This window comes from Ranitomeya variabilis, chromosome 2, assembly GCF_051348905.1.
Source record: "Ranitomeya variabilis isolate aRanVar5 chromosome 2, aRanVar5.hap1, whole genome shotgun sequence".
Classification (NCBI taxonomy): Eukaryota; Metazoa; Chordata; class Amphibia; order Anura; family Dendrobatidae; genus Ranitomeya; species Ranitomeya variabilis.
The window spans coordinates 307718307-307739633 of NC_135233.1; the positions used below are offsets into that span (position 1 = coordinate 307718307).

The 21327-nt window shown below is 41.9% G+C and overlaps 1 protein-coding gene across 1 annotated transcript in view; it reads left to right on the forward strand.

Moving 5' to 3' along the window:
* Positions 1 to 21327, forward strand: part of NRK (Nik related kinase) — a 348898-nt gene that overhangs the window by 290847 nt on the left and 36724 nt on the right. The window contains exons 29-30 of the mRNA XM_077285205.1: positions 258 to 407; positions 14805 to 14964. Coding sequence (XP_077141320.1) covers positions 258 to 407; positions 14805 to 14964 — 310 coding nt within the window. The remainder of the gene's footprint in view (positions 1 to 257; positions 408 to 14804; positions 14965 to 21327) is intronic.

The window sequence follows — 21327 nt, forward strand, 5'->3', positions numbered from 1 at the left end:
ACCACAGTCTACTCCCCACACTTATACGTTGTAGTGATGGAACCCACCACAGATCCTTAATCTAAATACACTATGAGTGCGCATTAGCACTTGGGGACCTGTCGGTGCACTTAAGGACATTTGGGTCAAAGAGAAGGCCTGGAGGCAGAGATAATTGGACATAGCATACTGCTGACTGATACTATGTACTACTAAATAGGTCATATATAATGCACCATTAGTGTCTAATATTCTGTTTGTGTCTGTTCATATTTTAGTCGTTCTCATCCTTACATCAAAAACCATTATTTGTCGACCTAACGGTGGAAAATGGACAGAGGCTGAAGGTTATTTTTGGGTCTACGGTTGGATTTCATGCCATTGATGTTGATTCTGGGACAGTCTATGATCTGTATCTGCCTACACATGTAAGTATTAGAATATTATATTATTTTAATTATATTAGGAATGAAATTACCTACATTTCTTAGAAGAAAATAAAACTTCAGTACAAATTAGCTGTACAATAATAGTCCATAGTTGTATCATTCAGCTCGATATGAGAACCCAGGAATGAAAAGAATAAGTGAGGAGACCAAGCTCCATATTTAATGGCTCATTTCCATCTTCATAAATGGGTATTGTCAGACAGCTTGTCACGACTTGGTTGTCGGGTGTCCCGGGACCAGGGGCTTATTCCCTGTCCCTAACGCTAGGTGCACCCTAGCTTGCCCTGATCCCAGGATTACTTCTGATGGTGAAGACACTGGGGCCACTTATCTTGCCTTAGCTCCTGAATCCGCCCTTAGTCTGCACCCTTCCCTCACCCAGGCAAGAGGGGAGTAGTATTGTACTGTAATACACAACCAGACTAACAAGGTAATACGAACAGGGATAAAGGAAAATGCCAATCATACAAATATATTCACACAAAACAAGAGGTACTGTATACACTGGGAAGTGGAGGATGGGGTCAAACCAAAGTGGAAGAAGGAGGGGAATTAGCACACACCCAAAACCTAGCAACAGTCTTGGATAAATCCAAATGCCTTCTCAAACAACAACCTCCAACCACCATCTATTAACCATGCAGCATAAGCTGCTCTGGCGATGAGTGCTAGCCAGGGCCCAGATTATATAGGAGATGGGAGTGGGTAACAGTGAACAGCTGAAAGCTGTTAGCGGCCTGTTGGAGGTCATTTTGCATGGCTCTGGCATTCTCTGAAATCAACCTGTCCAGTTATGAAGCAACACCAATTGTATATCAATTTCTCCTCTTGTTTTGCAAATGGAACATACAACAGGTAGAAATGTTAGGCAATTAACAAGACAACCCCTATAAAAGAATAGTTCTGCAGGGGGTGACCACAGACTATTTCTCTGTTCTTATCTTTTTGTCTGTTTTGGTCACTTTTGAATATTGTCATTGCTCTCACCTCTAGAGGTACTGTACAGTAGCATGAGTCGGTGTCTACAACACACATAAGTTTCTCAGGTAGTGCAGCTCATCTAGGATGGCACATTAATGTGAGCTGTGGCAAGAATGGTAGCTGTGTCTGTCAGCACAGTGTCTAGAGCATGGAACAGAAATCATGAGACAGGCCAGTACACCAGAAAACGTGGAGATGGCCAAAGGAGGGCAACAACCCAGCAGCAGGACAGCTACCTCCTCCTTTGTGCAAGAAGGAACAGGAGGAGCACTGCCATAACCCTGCAAAATGACCTCCAGCAGACCACTAACATCCATGTGTCTGCTCAAACTGTCAAAAACAGACTTCATGAGGGTGGTATGAGGGCCTGAAGTCCACAATTAGGTGTTGTGCTTACAGCCCAACACCAAGCAGGGCGATTGCCATTTGTCAAAGAACATCCTGTGCTCTTCACTGATGAGGGCAGATTCACATTGAGTATGTGACATTCTGGAGATGCTGCGGTGAATGTTCAGCAGCCTATAAAATCCTCCAGCATGACCGGTTTGGCAGTGGGTCAGTAATGGTGTGAGGAGGCATTTCTTTGGAGGGCTGCACATCCCTCCATGTGCTCGCCAGAGGTACCCTGACTGCCATTAGGTACCAGGATGAGATCCTCATACCCATTGCGAGACCATATACAGGTACACTGAGCCCTAGGTTCCTTCTGATGCATGACAATGCTAGACCTCATGTGGCTGAAGTGTCAGCAGTTCCTGCATGATGAAGACATTGATGCCCGTTCCCCAGACCTGAATTCTAATTGAGCTCATCTGGGACATCATGTCTCGTTCCATCCACCAAGGCCACGTTGCACCACAGACTGTTCATGAGTTGACTGATGCTTTAATCCAGGTCTGGGAGGAGATCCCTCAGAAGAACATCTGTCGCCTCCTCAGGACCATGCCCAGGCCTTGTAGGGAGGTTATACAGGCACGTGGTGGCTACATACTACTGAGCATCATTTCCTGAAGTTGCATCAGCCTGTAATTTGATTTTCCACTTTGATTTTGAGCATCATTCCAAATCCAGACCCCATGTTTTATTAATTTTGATTTACATTGACCATTTTTATGTTTTATTCTCAACGCATTCCACTATGTAATGAATAAACATTTGCAACTGGAATATTTCAGTCAGTGATATCTAAGATGTGGTATTGTAGTGTTCTCTTTATTTTTTGGAGCACTGTGTAATATTATAAATATATAACAAAAAAATGGAAGCAGAACACCAGTTAAAGCTGGTAAAAAAAAGTGCTATTTAATGGCCCAAAATGGTGACATTTCGGCTCAAGATGTGAGCCTTTTTCAAGCAAGAAATGTTGTCTTACTATTCTTCTAAATGCTATCCTGTTTAGGATTTGAGGATTCAGCTCTACCTCAGTAGCAATTAAGGTAAAGCTGCTTTCAGCCGCTGGTATATGCTGGAAGGTGGCCCAGATCTAGATGCGGGAGGTTTCCATATACTGAGAGAAATATCTAGCGTCTTTAATAGATGTGACAATGTGATGGCAGCTTCCATTATCTTGGCTGGTGTTATCACTTATAAGAGGATAAAATAAAACTTAAACAACAGAGAATTTAATAACTCAGCAGTTCATTAACGTAGAGAAACTCTTATTTGGAAGAATACAGCACGGTAGTCAAGTTCTTGTAGGAGTTCTTTAGAGGAACTCCTTGTTCAAGCTCAATTCTTGCTACATTCTGCATGTCTATAGGATCTTTACCCAAAGAAAAGCAGGGTAGAGACCCCAATTAACTTCAGCTCTGGTCCCATGTGTGCTTTTATTTCTGCTCTATTGCACCATTATAAGAACCTAGGGGAAATAATTGCAGAGCCAGAACCACTATCGGCACCCGACTGAGTGTATTGGGGTCTGCTGTGTTTCCATATGTACCAGGTGTTGCATTTCCTAATAGCACCAGCTATCTATGTCCACATGTCTCCATCAGAGCAGAATAAATATTAGTTATTTCTAAATTGTCTGTAGACTATAACCGTCCGGGAAGTCCACACTTTATTCTGCACTGATGCTCTAAAACTAATAGTTAGATTTTGCTGCGGATGATCTGAAGTAAAAATCTGCAACAGAAATTCCTATGTTACAGATTTACAATCCACACCACAGGTGAATACCCATGCAGAATGTGTGTGCACCATGTCGGTGAGATATGTAATGTATACCCATGCAGAATGTGTGTGCACCATGTCGGTGAGATATGTAATGTATACCCATGCAGAATGTGTGTGCACCATGTGGGTGAGATATGTAATGTATACCCGTGCAGAATGTGTGTGCACCATGTGGGTGAGATATGTAACGTATACCCATGCAGAATGTGTGTGCACCATGTGGGTGAGATATGTAACGTATACCCATGCAGAATGTGTGTGCACCACGTGGGTGAGATATGTAATGTATACCCATGCAGAATGTGTGTGCACCATGTCGGTGAGATATGTAACGTATACCCATGCAGAATGTGTGTGCACCATGTGGGTGAGATATGTAACGTATACCCATGCAGAATGTGTGTGCACCATGCCGGTGAGATATGTAATGTATACCCATGCAGAATATGTGTGCACCATGTCGGTGAGATATGTAATGTATACCCATGCAGAATGTGTGTGCACCATGTCGGTGAGATATGTAATGTATACCCATGCAGAATGTGTGTGCACCATGTCGGTGAGATATGTAATGTATACCCATGCAGAATGTGTGTGCACCATGTGGGTGAGATATGTAATGTATACCCGTGCAGAATGTGTGTGCACCATGTGGGTGAGATATGTAACGTATACCCATGCAGAATGTGTGTGCACCATGTGGGTGAGATATGTAATGTATACCCATGCAGAATGTGTGTGCACCATGTGGGTGAGATATGTAATGTATACCCGTGCAGAATGTGTGTGCACCATGTGGGTGAGATATGTAACGTATACCCATGCAGAATGTGTGTGCACCATGTGGGTGAGATATGTAACGTATACCCATGCAGAATGTGTGTGCACCATGTGGGTGAGATATGTAACGTATACCCATGCAGAATGTGTGTGCACCATGTCGGTGAGATATGTAACGTATACCCATGCAGAATGTGTGTGCACCATGTGGGTGAGATATGTAACGTATACCCATGCAGAATGTGTGTGCACCATGCCGGTGAGATATGTAATGTATACCCATGCAGAATATGTGTGCACCATGTCGGTGAGATATGTAATGTATACCCATGCAGAATGTGTGTGCACCATGTCGGTGAGATATGTAATGTATACCCATGCAGAATGTGTGTGCACCATGTCGGTGAGATATGTAATGTATACCCATGCAGAATGTGTGTGCACCATGTGGGTGAGATATGTAATGTATACCCGTGCAGAATGTGTGTGCACCATGTGGGTGAGATATGTAACGTATACCCATGCAGAATGTGTGTGCACCATGTGGGTGAGATATGTAACGTATACCCATGCAGAATGTGTGTGCACCATGTGGGTGAGATATGTAACGTATACCCATGCAGAATGTGTGTGCACCATGTCGGTGAGATATGTAACGTATACCCATGCAGAATGTGTGTGCACCATGTGGGTGAGATATGTAACGTATACCCATGCAGAATGTGTGTGCACCATGCCGGTGAGATATGTAATGTATACCCGTGCAGAATGTGTGTGCACCATGTGGGTGAGATATGGAATGTATACCCATGCAGAATGTGTGTGCACCATGTCGGTGAGATATGTAATGTATACCCATGCAGAATATGTGTGCACCATGCCGGTGATATATCTAATGTATATCCATGCAGAATGTGTGTGCGCCATGTCGGTGAGATATGTAATGTATACCCGTGCAGAATGTGTGTGCACCATGTCGGTGAGATATGTAATGTATACCCGTGCAGAATGTGTGTGCACCATGTCGGTGAGATATGTAATGTATACCCATGCAGAATATGTGTGCACCATGCCGGTGATATATCTAATGTATATCCATGCAGAATGTGTGTGCACCATGTCGGTGAGATATGTAATGTATACCCGTGCAGAATGTGTGTGCACCATGTCGGTGAGATATGTAATGTATACCCGTGCAGAATGTGTGTGCACCATGTCGGTGAGATATGTAATGTATACCCGTGCAGAATGTGTGTGCACCATGTCGGTGAGATATGTAATGTATGCCCGTGCAGAATGTGTGTGCACCATGTCGGTGAGATATGTAATGTATACCCGTGCAGAATGTGTGTGCACCATGTGGGTGAGATATGTAACGTATACCCGTGCAGAATGTGTGTGCACCATGTGGGTGAGATATGTAATGTATACCCATGCAGAATGTGTGTGCACCATGTGGGTGAGATATGTAACGTATACCTGTGCAGAATGTGTGTGCACCATGTGGGTGAGATATGGAATGTATACCCATGCAGAATGTGTGTGCACCATGTCGGAGAGATATGTAACGTATACCCATGCAGAATGTGTGTGCACCATGTGGGTGAGATATGTAACGTATACCCATGCAGAATGTGTGTGCACCATGTGGGTGAGATATGGAATGTATACCCATGCAGAATGTGTGTGCACCATGTCGGTGAGATATGTAATGTATACCCATGCAGAATATGTGTGCACCATGTGGGTGAGATATGTAACGTATACCCATGCAGAATGTGTGTGCACCATGTGGGTGAGATATGTAACGTATACCCATGCAGAATGTGTGTGCACCATGTCGGTGAGATATGTAATGTATACCCATGCAGAATATGTGTGCACCATGTGGGTGAGATATGTAACGTACACCCATGCAGAATGTGTGTGCACCATGTGGGTGAGATATGTAATGTATACCCATGCAGAATGTGTGTGCACCATGTCGGTGAGATATGTAATGTATATCCATGCAGAATGTGTGTGCACCATGTCGGTGAGATATGTAATGTATACCCATGCAGAATATGTGTGCAACATGTGGGTGAGATATGTAATGTATACCCGTGCAGAATGTGTGCACCATGTGGGTGAGATATGTAATGTATACCCATGCAGAATGTGTGTGCACCATGCCGGTGAGATATGTAATGTATACCCATGCAGAATATGTGTGCACCATGTCGGTGAGATATGTAATGTATACCCATGCAGAATGTGTGTGCACCATGCCGGTGATATATCTAATGTATATCCATGCAGAATGTGTGTGCACCATGTGGGTGAGATATGTGAGGGTATGTTTCCACGTTCAGGAAACGCTGCTTGTTTGACGCTGCGCAGCACTGCAGCGTCAAACAAGCAGCGTCCAGATGTTCCTGCATAGTGGAGGGGATTTTATGAAATCCCGTCTCCACTATGCGTGGAAACCCGCACGCGGCGGCCCTGCGACTCCGGACATGCTGCGCGTCTTTTCAGATCGCAGCATGCCCGTACACCTTGCGGGGACGCAGCGTCCCCGCAAGGCATATCACAGGGCCCTATGGGAGCGAGCGATCATCCCGGATGTGAAGAGTTAACACATCCGGCATGATCGCGTCCCAGGAAGGGGGCGGGGCTTAGCGCCGAGCGGCGATACCGCCGCCCCTCCGGGCCGTGGAGCCATACCCTTATATATACCCATGCAGATTGTGTGTGCACCATGCCGGTGAGATATGTAATGTATACCCATGCAGAATGTGTGTGCACCATGTCGGTGAGATATGTAATGTATATCCATGCAGAATGTGTGTGCACCATGTCGGTGAGATATGTAATGTATATCCATGCAGAATGTGTGTGCACCATGTGGGTGAGATATGTAACGTATACCCGTGCAGAATGTGTGTGCACCATGTGGGTGAGATATGTAATGTATACCCATGCAGAATATGTGTGCACCATGCCGGTGATATATCTAATGTATATTGCTCCCATTGTATTTTGCTGTAGATTTTAATTCCAGAAATCTGCAGAGCAACAATTCCATCTTGTGTTGACCGACCCAAGTATAAATCCATCCATTTGAGGCAAATGTGACAGGAGGATGTCATCCCTCGTACATTAAAAAACATCTACATGGTGAAAATCTACATAAAAAATTGATATCCAGTGGATTTTAAAATCCACAGTGCAGGTCAATTTCAGTGTGCAAAATCTCAGCAGCATATGAATGAGATGTGTAAAATGCCATCTCCAGCTAATGTATTCCATCCATTTTTTATTTTATCTGCATAAATCTGCAAGTGAAATCCTCTGCTATTTCATCTTGTGTGGTCCTCCCCATACACTTACAATTCTAAAATCTGCCACTAGGTGTGAGAACAGCCTATTAAATGTACTATGATCATGAGAAATACAGTATATTTAAAAGGGTGGTCCAAATCACAAATTCATTTTCATTTTAAATGCTTATTTGTTTAATGCCTTAATCGAATCTATTTCCTAATATACTTTAATTGAAAAGTCTCTATTCATCCCTAAATACAATAACTGCTTTGTTTTATTTTTTTGCTACTTCCTTTTTGATGCTTCATATAAAAATCCCATTGCATGCTGGGATACTTAATGCATCATCAGAGCCATAGGCTGGGGTCACTGCTGCAGCCTCTGCCCGCTCGCTGAAACAAAGAGTCAGCAGTGACCTTTTGTTTCAGGGACTGGGCTAGTCCCTGTTCTACTGAGCATGCATGGCTTGTTAATTTTGACAGATGCTCAATAGATTGTTGTTAGTATGTGATTTTCACACTGACAGTGCACTCTCTCTCTTGCTTTGATAGGAAGTAAAGAGAAACAGAGCACAATGTCAGTGTACACTGTAAGAGGATTACTCGGTGTGCAGAGACCAGCACTGCAACCACATGTGACATCTCTAGCGGGAGCGGTGCTAGTCTCTGCTTTTCCAGCATGCCAGGTAATCCTCATACAACGCGCACTGACAGTGCGCTCTGTTGCCAGCTCATTACTGGGGACCCCTGATGACACTTCATTTGAATATCCTAGTATGCTCTGTGATTCTCAAAAGAAAGTAATTAAAAAAATAAAGCAGTTATATTGTGTAGTTAGAGAAGAATAGGGACTTTTAATTAAAATATATTAGAAAATAGATTATGGCACTAAGTAGGCATTTAGTATGAAAATTAATTTTCGATTCGGACATCCCTTTAAATCCCACATAGAAATATTGTAGTGGTTGTAATATAATTAAAGGCAAACCATCATCATTTTTCCTACTGTCAACTAAAAACAGTGCTATTGTTAAGTTAAAGTAATAGTTAAAGAGGACCTATTGCAAGGACAGAGGTTTGTTTGTTTATATATATATATATATATATATATATATATATATATATATATATATATATATATATATATATCTGGTGCTCTGTATTCTGTTCTGTTTTTTTGTTAAATCCGCCATATTGTTTCAGATATATGGATTTTTTTTATTTAGTGCTAATTTTTATGGTCTTTGCCAAGGGGGTGTGGCTCACAGGGTAATAATGCCAGGCAGCCAAAAGACACGCCTCCCATAGAATCCTATAAGCCACGCCCCCTTAGTAAAAACCATAAAAATGTGAACTAAATAAAGAGGACCTATATATCTATACAACCATCATCATTTTTCCTACTGTCAACTAAAAACAGTGCTATTGTTAAGTTAAAGTAATAGTTAAAGAGGACCTATTGCAAGGACAGAGGTTTGTTTGTTTATATATATATATATATATATATATATATATATATATATCTGGTGCTCTGTATTCTGTTCTGTTTTTTGTTAAATCCGCCATATTGTTTCAGATATATGGATTTTTTTTATTTAGTGCTAATTTTTATGGTCTTTGCCAAGGGGGTGTGGCTCACAGGGTAATAATGCCAGGCAGCCAAAAGACACGCCTCCCATAGAATCCTATAAGCCACGCCCCCTTAGTAAAAACCATAAAAATGTGAACTAAATAAAGAGGACCTATATATCTATACAACCATACGGTGGATTTAAAAAAAGGGATTACTCAGGGAGAAACGGGAATACAGTAAGAGCAAAAACCGCCCAATTGACATGGTGAAAGGTCCTCTTTAAATATTACGAAGGGGCCTGAACTATTGTAGCCCTTAAATTGCTACCTGGATTCCATATTAAGCGATACCCAGAAATAATTAATTTCCAATTAACGGAAGTCTTTTTTTGGCCTTAGACATGAAAAGTAGAACAGTTAATGAAAAAAATAGGCTTAATATTTCTGGAAGAAATTATGTTCTTAATTTAAAGCTCCCCTCGGAGATTTTCTTTTGCTTTTTTTTGTTCTTCTAAAAATAAACATCTCCCCTCCCTGTTCAGTGTCAATGATGTGAAATAATGTGAGGATATTCTCCGTTCTCCTGCAGCCCCGGACCAGATAGCTCTGAATCTAGGTGCCATTTGATTTAAAAGGGCACGTTACAGACACCGGGGAGAGCAGAACAGATTGTCCTCAGAAGGCTGCTGCTCTTTCCCTTCTGACATGATGGTTTTTTAATCCTCTGCCCATCTCTGTCCTTACCTCAACTGCTCATGAAAATACCAAGGCAACGAATAAAGATTTCCCTCCAGCTGTGGATACCAGTATTGGTACTACGGATAGTGATAGCGGAGAAATGGGCATCAGAAGTTGACCTCCGATTGTTCTTCCTGGCAAGTAAATGTTTGTGTTTACGACGTGTTCCATGCTCGATATCCTCAGAATTATTCCTGGATAACCTATTTTACATTTAGGAAGCATCGTTATGTGCATGCTGAGATTTATAGGATAGTGTACATTTGGTAATGATGTTTATCTACATTTCCACACAGCGCATTTATCTGTAGATATTTGGCTGCTTTTCCAGATGCTGTTTTTATAGAGTTTGTCAAATGCCAAATTAAAGTCAATGTAAGGTGCAAGGAGCGGGTCCTTAAGGAGAGGAAGTTCCTCCACCTTTTTTTCTTTCTCCATAAGGCATTATAATGGCACACGTGAAAGCATCGTCATGCCTATGTGATGATAGGGAACCGCATTCATATAGAGAGATTGTGGAAATCCAGTAGGCTTGGCTTTTTTTCAGCTGCTGTGTTGTCATCATGTTTTGTTGTAGATGTGATGAACCAGTGCAGTATTATGATCTTCATGTCAAGGGACTAAAGTGTTTTGTGACTTATCCTTCTCATGCCATTACATTTATTGATAGCATTTGTATTGAGGTAGATTTAGCCAAAGAAAGTGAATGATAATGATTGAAAGAAGTTCTTGAGTCTTGACATGTTCTTCACACTCATCTAGTTCCCCATATAAGCGAATTCATTATCTCTCGTTACCTTTTGACCAAATGTACTCTTTAAAGCGTATCTGTCAGTTCTGCTGACTTCACAATAAGCTGCTATATCTACAGAATGGAATGACACTGTTTTAATCATTATTTGACCTGCATTTTCCACCTCTGCCGACATTCACTGTTGTTTTCACTTGTCTCTGAGCTAGTGGGCAGAAACTAGCTACTTTGATGTCTCCCATACAGGGCATTTACAGACATGAGGGATTCTTGCTCCCCTGTCTCCATGTAGCACTCAGATAGAAGCAGTAGCCACAATGAAGACGTTACACAGCAAAACTGAGCAGTGTAGCTATGAATCCAGCACTAGAATGAGATAAATCAAGTAAGAGAAGAAGCAGCTTGATCTGCATGTCTCTCTGCCTGTTCCATCACTGCAATGAGTTCTCCTAACACATCCTCCTCCCTCCCCATATACGGTACATTGATATGCTCAGCAACCTGACATATCACTGTGCTGGCAGTCCATTTTTATATAACCAAGGCTGATTTCAGGTGTTTTTCAGGGGGAGGGGGGGTGATGAGTCCAGAAGGCAGGAGGGAAGAGAAGTAAACCAAAAGTCAAGAAAGAAGTAGATTTGTTTGTTAGGATACATTACAAAGTTCTGATAGGTTATGAAAGCGACCATTTAAATGTAATATTATAGGGCTTAAAGAGAATCCAATTTATTACATACTTATGCTACTAATATGAGTATATGGCTGTAAATATCTCAATGCCCTGCTGCAAAAAAAAATCATTGCCTATCCTTACATTTAACCAATGGTCCAAATATGAGATAACCTCATTGGGTAAGCACAGGCATGTGACAATAATACAAGTATGCTCCCATCGGCATTCTCATATTATAGCCGGTGATGAAGACGACTCTTCTTCCTCGGGGAACTTTAAGTGTATGCATTATATGGATACCAATTGATTAAATTTTCAACTGCTGCATCAGTACCTGCCGATGTTAAGTGTTCCCAGAGGCTGACATCTTGCAATGAACTCTACACCGAGGGCCAGACACATAAAAAGAGAGACTTAGTTCAACACGAACAACCTCCAGTAATAATAAATCTATGCCTTAGGTTAGGTAGTATGAGTGAGTGGTAGGAATAATAGGCTAAATATAATGTAAAAAAAATCTAAAGCTGGAATAAAGTTCAAAGAAATATGGAGTGTACATGCCATAAATGCTAATAATAATAATAATAATAATAATAATAAAAACACAAAACAAGATAGATAAACAGAGAGATAGATTATCGGACTGGGGTGGGAAGGGCCCACCAGAAGTATTGAACCTAGGGTCCCACTGGTCAGCTATATGTAAAAATAACCTGATCCTTAGTACATAAACTTAGTTTTGCTTCTAGATAAGATTAAACTAAGTAGTTTATTTAATGAATGATTAGATGGTACTTTTCTCTGTAAATATTGAATCAAGTGTTTGACTATTACTTATTAGCACTGCTTCACAGGGGACCACCGGGGGATTCACCTTCTCCCTGTGGACCAGTCCGAGTCTGGATGGATAGCTAGATAGACAGATAGATAGATATAGATAGATAGATAGATAGATAGATAGATAGATAGATAGATAGATAGATAGATATGTAGATGATAGATAGATAATAGATAGATAGATAATAGATAGATATAGATAGATAATAGATAGAAGATAGATATGTAGATGATAGATAGATAGATAGATAGATAATAGATAGATATGTAGATGATAGATAGATAATATATAGAAGATAGATAATAGATAGATATAGATAGATAATAGATAGAAGATAGATATGTAGATAGATAGATGATAGATAGATATGTAGATAACTAGATGGTGGCCCGATTCTAATGCATCGGGTATTCTAGAATATGTATGTAGTTTAGTTATGAAGTTTTCAGAATAATGCAATTTATACACAGGATTCGGCCACCAATTAGCCAAGCGTGGTTCAAATTCCGCGCCAATTCGCGGGCAGACTGCAACTGTCGCTGATTGTTCGCAGCCGGGCATGACCAATCAGTGAAGCCAGAGCCGGCTCCAGGTTTTTGAGGGCCCCGGGCGAAAGAGTCTCAGTGGGCCCCCCTCTTTAACACATACCACGATTCATGATGCACAGATACAGCAGAGAAATATAGCACAGCCAAGTAGCATATAACACAGCCCACGTAGTATATAACACAGCCCACGTAGTATATAACACAGCCCACGTAGTATATAACACAGCCCACGTAGTATATAGCACAGCCCACGTAGTATATAGTACAGCCCACGTAGTATATAGCACAGCCCCCATAGTATATAGCACAGACACGTAGTATATTGCCCAGCCACGTAATATATTGCACAGCCACATAGTATATAGCACAGCCACCTAGTATATAGCACAGAGACATAGTATATAACACAGCCCATGCAGTATATAGCACAGCCCACGTAGTATAGAGCACAGCGATGTAGTATATTGCCCAGCCACGTAACATATACCTCAGCCATGTAGTATATAGCACAGAGACGTAGTATATAACACAGCCCACACAGTATATAATACAGCCTATGTAGTATATAACACAGGCCACGTAGTATAGAGCACAGCGATGTAGTATATTGCCCAGCTACATAATATATACCACAGCCACATAGTATATAGCACAGAGACGTAGTATATAACACAGCCCACGTGGTATATAACACAGCCTATGCAAGATATAACACAGCCCATGTAGTATATTGCCCAGCCATGTAATATATTGCACAGCCACATAATATATTGCACAGCCACGTAGTATATAGCACAGCCACGTAGTATATAACATAGCCCATGCAGTATATAACACAGGCCACGTAGTATATAACACAGGCCACGTAGTATATTGCCCAGCCACGTAACATATACCTCAGCCATGTAGTATATAGCACAGAGACGTAGTATATAACACAGCCCACACAGTATATAATACAGCCTATGCAGTATAACACAGCCCATGTAGTATATTGCCCAGCGATGTAGTATATTGCCCAGCCACGTAATATATACCACAGCCACGTAGTATATAGCACAGAGACGTAGTATATTACACAGCCCATGCAGTATCTAACACAGCCCATGTAGTATATAGCAGTGTGGGCACCATATCCCAGTTAAAAAAGAAATAGTTATATACTCACCTTCCGGAGCCCCCCAGATCCAGCCCAGGCATTTCCCGATGCTTCTTGCGGCGCTCCGGTCCCGAGAATGCATTGCGGTCTCGCGAGATGATGATGTAGCGGTCTCGCGAGACTGCCATGTCATCATCTCGTGAGACCGCAATGCATGGACCGGAGCGTCGCGAGGAGCAGCGGGAAAGGCGACGGAAGGTGAGAATATAATAATTTTTTATTTTATTATTTTTAACATTAGATCTTTTTACTATTGATGCTGCATAGGCAGCATCAATAGTAAAGAGTTGGTCACACAGGGTTAATAGCAGCGTTAATGGACTGCGTTACACTGCGGCATAACGCAGTGTATCGCAGACATTAACCCTGTCTGAGCACTGACTGGAGGGGGCACTGACAGAGAGTAGAAAGGGGCGAATTCGCGGCCGGACTGTGCCCGTCGCCTACCGGCCGCGACCAATCAGCAACGCGGGATTTCCGTGACAGACAGACAAACAGACGGAAGTGACCCTTAGATGATTATATATATCGATAGGTAGATGATAGATAGAAGATAGATAGATATGTAGATAATTGATAGATAGATGATAGATAGTTAGAGATAGACAGATAGATATGTAGATAATAGATAGCGATGGATAGATAGATACAGAGATGGATGGATTTATAGATAGATGATTGATAGATATTAGATAGATACATAGATAAATGAATAGGAGATCAATAGATAGACAGATAGAAATGTTGCCCAGTAAACAGCTGACTATAAAGTCAGTTTTATTGTGTTCTTATTGTGTCATCATTATGATTCTTATTTTTGTAAAATGCTTACTACAATGTATGATTATGATTTTAGATCCAGGGAAATATTCACCCTCATGCCATTATCATTCTTCCCAACACAAACGGCATGGAGCTCCTGCTGAGCTATGAAGATGAAGGGGTTTATATCGATACATATGGACACTTCACAAAGGAAACCGTTTTACAATGGGGTGAAATGCCAGCCTCTGTTGGTGAGTAGAAGAAGATGCTTATCTATATTACAGAAGTATTCACTTAGAAATATAAGAAAAGTGAAATGAGTAAAAAGACTATTCTCTATTTTTTTTCCTCTGTATATAATTATATTTAGTCACAATAATTCATCAGCATTTTATCGACTTTTTATTATCTATTTATTTTCTACCGTTAACATTCTGTGCCGATTTATTTCTCAATATTTCTTCACCGTGGTCAAAGCTTCACTTCCAACATATTCAATTGCATCCAATTCCAAAAAATGCATATTAATGGGAAAAATGGAGCTGATATCTGTCAAAAGAACTGCAATTATCTTACATGTACAGCCAGGAAGGAGGCAGAAGACATTACACAACCATTGTAATTAGCAGTAATTGCACAGCAAACACTTTTTTAGGCAATTTACATTCCAAATTTTAATTTGCTCTCCTTTAGTTTTTTCAGTGAGTCTTCAGCCCACACAAGAACCAAGCCAAACTAGAAGCTAGCTCTGTCGTCCTCTGATGTGTAACAGTAGGGGACTTTTCACTTTAATTAGTTTTCACAGACCGTACTGCGACCTGCAGAACTTTGTTTAAGAGAGGGCAGATAATGAATTGTGATACACGACACATGGAAATAGAAACGCTCTGACCGTCATTAGGATTTCATTTACGCACAAGTCAGCCCTTTTAATTAAACAATGATCATTACTTTAACAACTGTGTTCCTTAATTGATTGTATCAAAGGGATATGTAATTCTTGCTCCAAAGTGAATCTATTAATGATACATGTAGCTACTGCTACAGCAAAGACAAATTACAGCCTACTGGAGTCTGAAAGTTTTCAGTAATGTAATAATGTCTAACTTTGGGAAGAAATATGCGAATCTCTCCATCAATAACTGTAGTAGAGAATATGTGAGCTGTAAAGGGAATGTGTGATCAGAAAATTATTGCTTAAAGGGAATCTGTCAGCAAGTTTTTGCTATGTAATCTGAGGACAGTATGAGGCAGGGGTTAAAACACTGAATTCAACGATGTATCACATGTCAGGCTGTGTGCTGCTGTTTGCTTACACTGAAGGTTTAGTCACCTAGTGATTATCATTGCTAGGGCTACAGAGGCTGAGCTCTAGTCTGACTCCACCCCTTCTGTGATAAGCAGCTCACTGTCTATAGCTATGTACACTGAGAGCCTGGTGTGGGCGGGGTTAGCTTTCTCAGCTCTGCTACACTGCTAAATCTAAAAACTCTGATTGTGTCAGAATAGCTGCACCCAGTAATCTAAGTGATATATGGTTGGATTCATCTTCTCTTTGTCTACATTATGCTGCTCTCAGATGAGGTAGAAAAACTTGCTGACAGATTCCCTTTTAGTAGCTCAAGATAGGCTCATGTATTCTCATATGGGACCAGGAACATCAGTTTGTTTTGTACATGTGGTTTAAAGAGCTGTGAAAAAAAAATCTCAATTGGATATTTAAGTCCTTTTTTTTCCTGCTCCCTCATTATACACAGAGATCACATTCTCCATCGTTGTCTACACCTATGCTAAAGAAGCACAGGGTATGTATTAATAGAAAGTTCTGACTGCGCCTCCTCCACCAGTAATCATTTCATTTTCACATTGGCCCCAGGGACTATTTTAGACCCATACTTTCAGGAAGTGTTTTTGGAGTGCCCCCAAGGGCTTTGGGTTACTCGGTACCGGGCCCTTCGGTTCTCAAGGGGGATGTCACGGTGGCTGACCCGGTCCGTGGCCCTAGGGACGTCTGTTGTAAATGGGGGGAAAGATCTTTAAAGGGATAATATTCGTGATGCCACCTGTGGTATTCGGTCAGGGTGACCGACGCTGCTTAGGGGTCCACTGGGGATGATGTGATGGCAGCTAGATGGTATACCTTCCCACAGGCGAAGTGTATACCCAGGGCTTCCCAGTGTGTAGATGGTGAATGGTGTAAGAAGGTGCAGTGAAGAACGAGGACACAAGGTTGCAGTCTCTTTACCTTTACTGAAGGCTTCAGCGTCCACAGTCCAGAGCACCAGACCACAGGGTAGGCAGAGTCAGGCCAGTCTGAAGGCAAATCCAGAGTCCCCTTATCCAGGTGGAAATCAGTAGCCTTCCTCTAGCGTCTGGATGTTGTAGTACCTTACTGCTGAGCTTCTCATAAGGTCCTCACAACTGTTGTAGATGTTCTAGATCAGAGGTGTCCAACTGCATTCCTCGAGGGCCGCCAACAGGTCATGTTTTCAGGATTTCCTTAGCATTCCACAAGGTGCTGGAATCATTCTGTGCAGGTGATTAAATTATCACCTGTGCAATACAAGGAAATCCTGAAAACATGACCTGTTGGCGGCCCTCGAGGAATGCAGTTTGACACCTCTGTTCTAGATGTTATGTCTTTCTCTCTGTCCCCCTGATGGATAGCAACAACCTGTATGACTGATGGCCTGAGGCTTTTTTTACAGGGACTCTAGCACACCCCAGTCCCCACAAGTTGCCACCGTGCCTCCTGGGTATAGGTCGGGCAGGTAACGTGGAATTATCTGTCCTGCCAGTCTCTGAAGTAAAGCGTAGAGATCCTTACTCCCTCGGTATTCTGGCTACCGGATTCTGCGCCTCAGAAAGGAGGCAGCCTTTTGCAGGGCAGAACTCCTTCTGGTTTCCTCTCCTTGTGCTAAGACTTCATTTCTCACTCTCAGCAACGCAATTCCCTTCAATGTCTCTTTCTTAGGATGCTGCCGCATGTGGGGCAGGCGCAGCTCTGTGGCCTTCTGTCTTGGCCTCTGACAGGAACCCACCCCTGTCAGGGACCCACTACCTGAGAGGAGCTCAGATAGCAGCTTACTAGGTCTAGCCCAGCCAGCGTCCGCCAGACTGGTGCTGCCTGGGTGAAACCCAGCTCGCTTCTCCCTCACTTCCTGTCCAGACTGCCAGTTTTACCTAGTTGTGAGGAGTGCCCTAATAGATAGGGGCATGGCTCCCCCTGGCGGCCTGGAGTGTGAAGTGTGTTGTGTGGTTTGTGATACCTGGTAAAGAGATCTCCTTTATTGCCTTCAGACGTAATATCACTACCCCTGGTGGAAGAACGACATTACTGCAACGACCAGGACTCTGGGGCGCTGCATTTTTAGCAGGCTGCTTATCATCAGAGGCAGGATTACATTGAATGACAATATCTCTATACATGGCTGATAATGAGGGATCAATTAATCACAATAGACGGTGACACCTGTCCCTGATCCCCTCCATTCACAATGACCTTTGCACAGACTCATTAGATGCTCTCGCACAAATAATAGACAATTATTGTTCAATATCTTAAAATACCATTCCTCTAGTAGTGCCACACAGCTTTTAATGACCACTGAAGTCCAAATCTGCCCAATTATAATATACATGTTTTATAAATCTCATAGACATCACCTTCTCATTTGGTCTCCCCTAAATGCAACCACAATTTCCTGATGAACGGGGGTCGAGATACACCTTTTCTTATTTCTTGCAAGTTGAAAAAATGTCAGTAGCTTCTTGGGTGGCGAATGAGTTGTCAGCTCTGCACCTGTGTTTTATGTATCTGGGTGGAAACATAATTAATGATTTGGCACCATGATCACATTCTTCTTTATATAATAATTAGTGATGACAGAGCATGCTCGGGTAAGGTGTTATTTGATTGAATATTTTCAGTGTGTTGGAAAAAAATGCTCCAATCCCCACGGCAGCATGTCTCGCCACTGTTCGATAGGAGCAACACATGCCGGGATTGTCTATCAAACAGTGGAAGAAAATTCAGCTTGTTGGGTGATCCAGGAGTTGTCAGTGTTCTGTATTTCTGGGTGGAGGTATCATTAACAATTTGGCACAATCATCACATTCTTTTTTACATAACAATCTATCTAATCACGTTGCATTATGTGACATTATCAGATGGTTTCATATTTTTTTTCTATTTCCTTGAACAAATTACAGTTTATATTTTTCTTTTATTTTCTGTTTAGCTGTAATTCAATTTAATACAATTTGTAAGAAAAATAATTCCAAAATAAAACTATGGTACTTGTACTACATTTCATTATAAAAGAATAGGTCATGTTCCTTCACCCCACTAATGTGTTCACAACATTCTTCACGTTAAAACCTTATTGGCATGGGTGGGCTTAATAATATAATAATAAACTTTATTTTTACATAGCGCTAACATATTCCGCAGCGCTTTACAGTTTGCACACATTATCATCGCTATCCCCTTGGGGCTCACAATCTATATTCCCTATCAGTATGTCTTTGGAATGTGGAAGGAAACCCACGCAAACACAGGGAGAACATACAAACTCCTTGCGGATGTTGTCCTTGGTGGGATTTGAACCCAGGACTCCAGCGCTGCAAGGCTGCAATGCTAACCACTGAGACACCGTGCTGCCCGTAGGCCTGAAGATGGTCAACCTAGAGTGTCACCTTGATAACCTGTTATTGCTGCTAATACTTTGGGGTCTTTACCCTTTCACAATTAAATTATATTGGGCTTTAAGGAAGCAGCCTTTTTTCTTACATTTCAGAATCAGATCATCTTAATTTTTCTGTCAGCAGTCCAAAAGCACCTAAAAAAAAAACCCTGTCTACACATTGCCTTAACCCCTTCCCGACATTTGACGTACTATCCCGTCGAGGTGGGGTGGGCCCGTATGACCGCCGACGGGATAGTACGTCATACGCGATCAGCGGCGCTCACGGGGGGAGCGCCGCCGATCGCGGCCGGGTGTCAGCTGATTATCACAGCTGACATCCGGCACTATGTGCCAGGAGCGGTCACGGACCGCCCCCGGCACATTAACCCCCGGCACACCGCGATCAAACATGATCGCGATGTGCCGGCGGTGCAGGGAAGCATCGCGCAGGGAGGGGGCTCCCTGCGGGCTTCCCTGAGCCCCCCGCAGCAACGCGATGTGATCGCGATGCTGCGAGGGTCTTACCTCCCTCCCTGCAGCTCCCAGACCCGGATCCAAGATGGCCGCGGATCCGGGTCCTGCAGGGAGGGAGGTGGCTTCACAGACGCCTGCTCAGAGCAGGCACTGTGAAGCAGCCTGCACTTTCCTCAGATCGGTGATCTGTCAGAGTGCTATGCAAACTGGCAGATCACCGATCTGTATTGTCCCCCCCTGGGGCAAAGTAAAAAAGTTAAAAAAAAAAATTTCCAAATGTGTAAAAAAAAAAAAAAAAAATATTCCAAAATAATGAAAAAAAAAATAAAATATTATTCCCATAAATACATTTCTTTATCTAAATAAAATTAAAAAAACAATAAAAGTACACATATTTAGTATCGCCGCGTCCGTAACGACCCAACCTATAAAACTGCCCCACTAGTTAACCCCTTCAGTAAACACCGTAAGAAAAAAAAAAAAAAAAAGAGGCAAAAAACAACGCTTTATTACCATACCGCCGAACAAAAAGTGGAATAACACGCGATCAAAAAGACGGATATAAATAACCATGGTACCGCTGAAAACGTCATCTTGTCCCGCAAAAAACAAGCCGCCATACAGCATCATCAGCAAAAAAATAAAAAAGTTATAGTCCTGAGAATAAAGCGATACCAAAATAATTATTTTTTCTATAAAATAGTTTTTATCGTATAAAAGCGCCAAAACATAAAAAAATTATATAAATGAGATATCGCTGTAATCGTACTGACCCGACGAATAAAACTGCTTTATCAATTTTACCAAACGCGGAACGGTATAAACGCCTCCCCCAAGAGAAATTCATGAATAGCTGGTTTTTGGTCATTCTGCCTCACAAAAATCGGAATAAAAAGTGATCAAAAATGGTCACGTGTCCGAAAATGTTACCAATAAAAACGTCAACTCGTCCCACAAAAAACAAGACCTCACATGACTCTGTGGACCAAAATGTGGAAAAATTATAGGTCTCAAAATGTGGAGACGCAAAAACTTTTTTGCTATAAAAAGCGTCTTTTAGGCTGGTTTCACACTTGCGTTTTTATCTGCATGCGTTTTTTAAAAAAACGCATGTGTGAAAAAACGCATGTAAACGTGGTAAAACGCATGCGTTTTTAGACGCATGCGTTTTTATAGAAAAACACAAGAAAACAAACAAAAAAAAAAAACCCTACCCCTAACCCTACCCCTAACCTGAAATACGTGGCACTAAAATATACGTTTATATACGTATATAAGTGCCACGATATTTCAGTGGCCACGTATATAAGTGCCACGTATATAAGTGCCACGTATATAAGTGCCACGTATATAAGTGCCACGTACTTACGTGCCACGTATTTACGTGCCACGTATTTACGTGCCACGTATTTACGTGCCACGTATTTACGTGCCACGTATTTAAGTGCCACG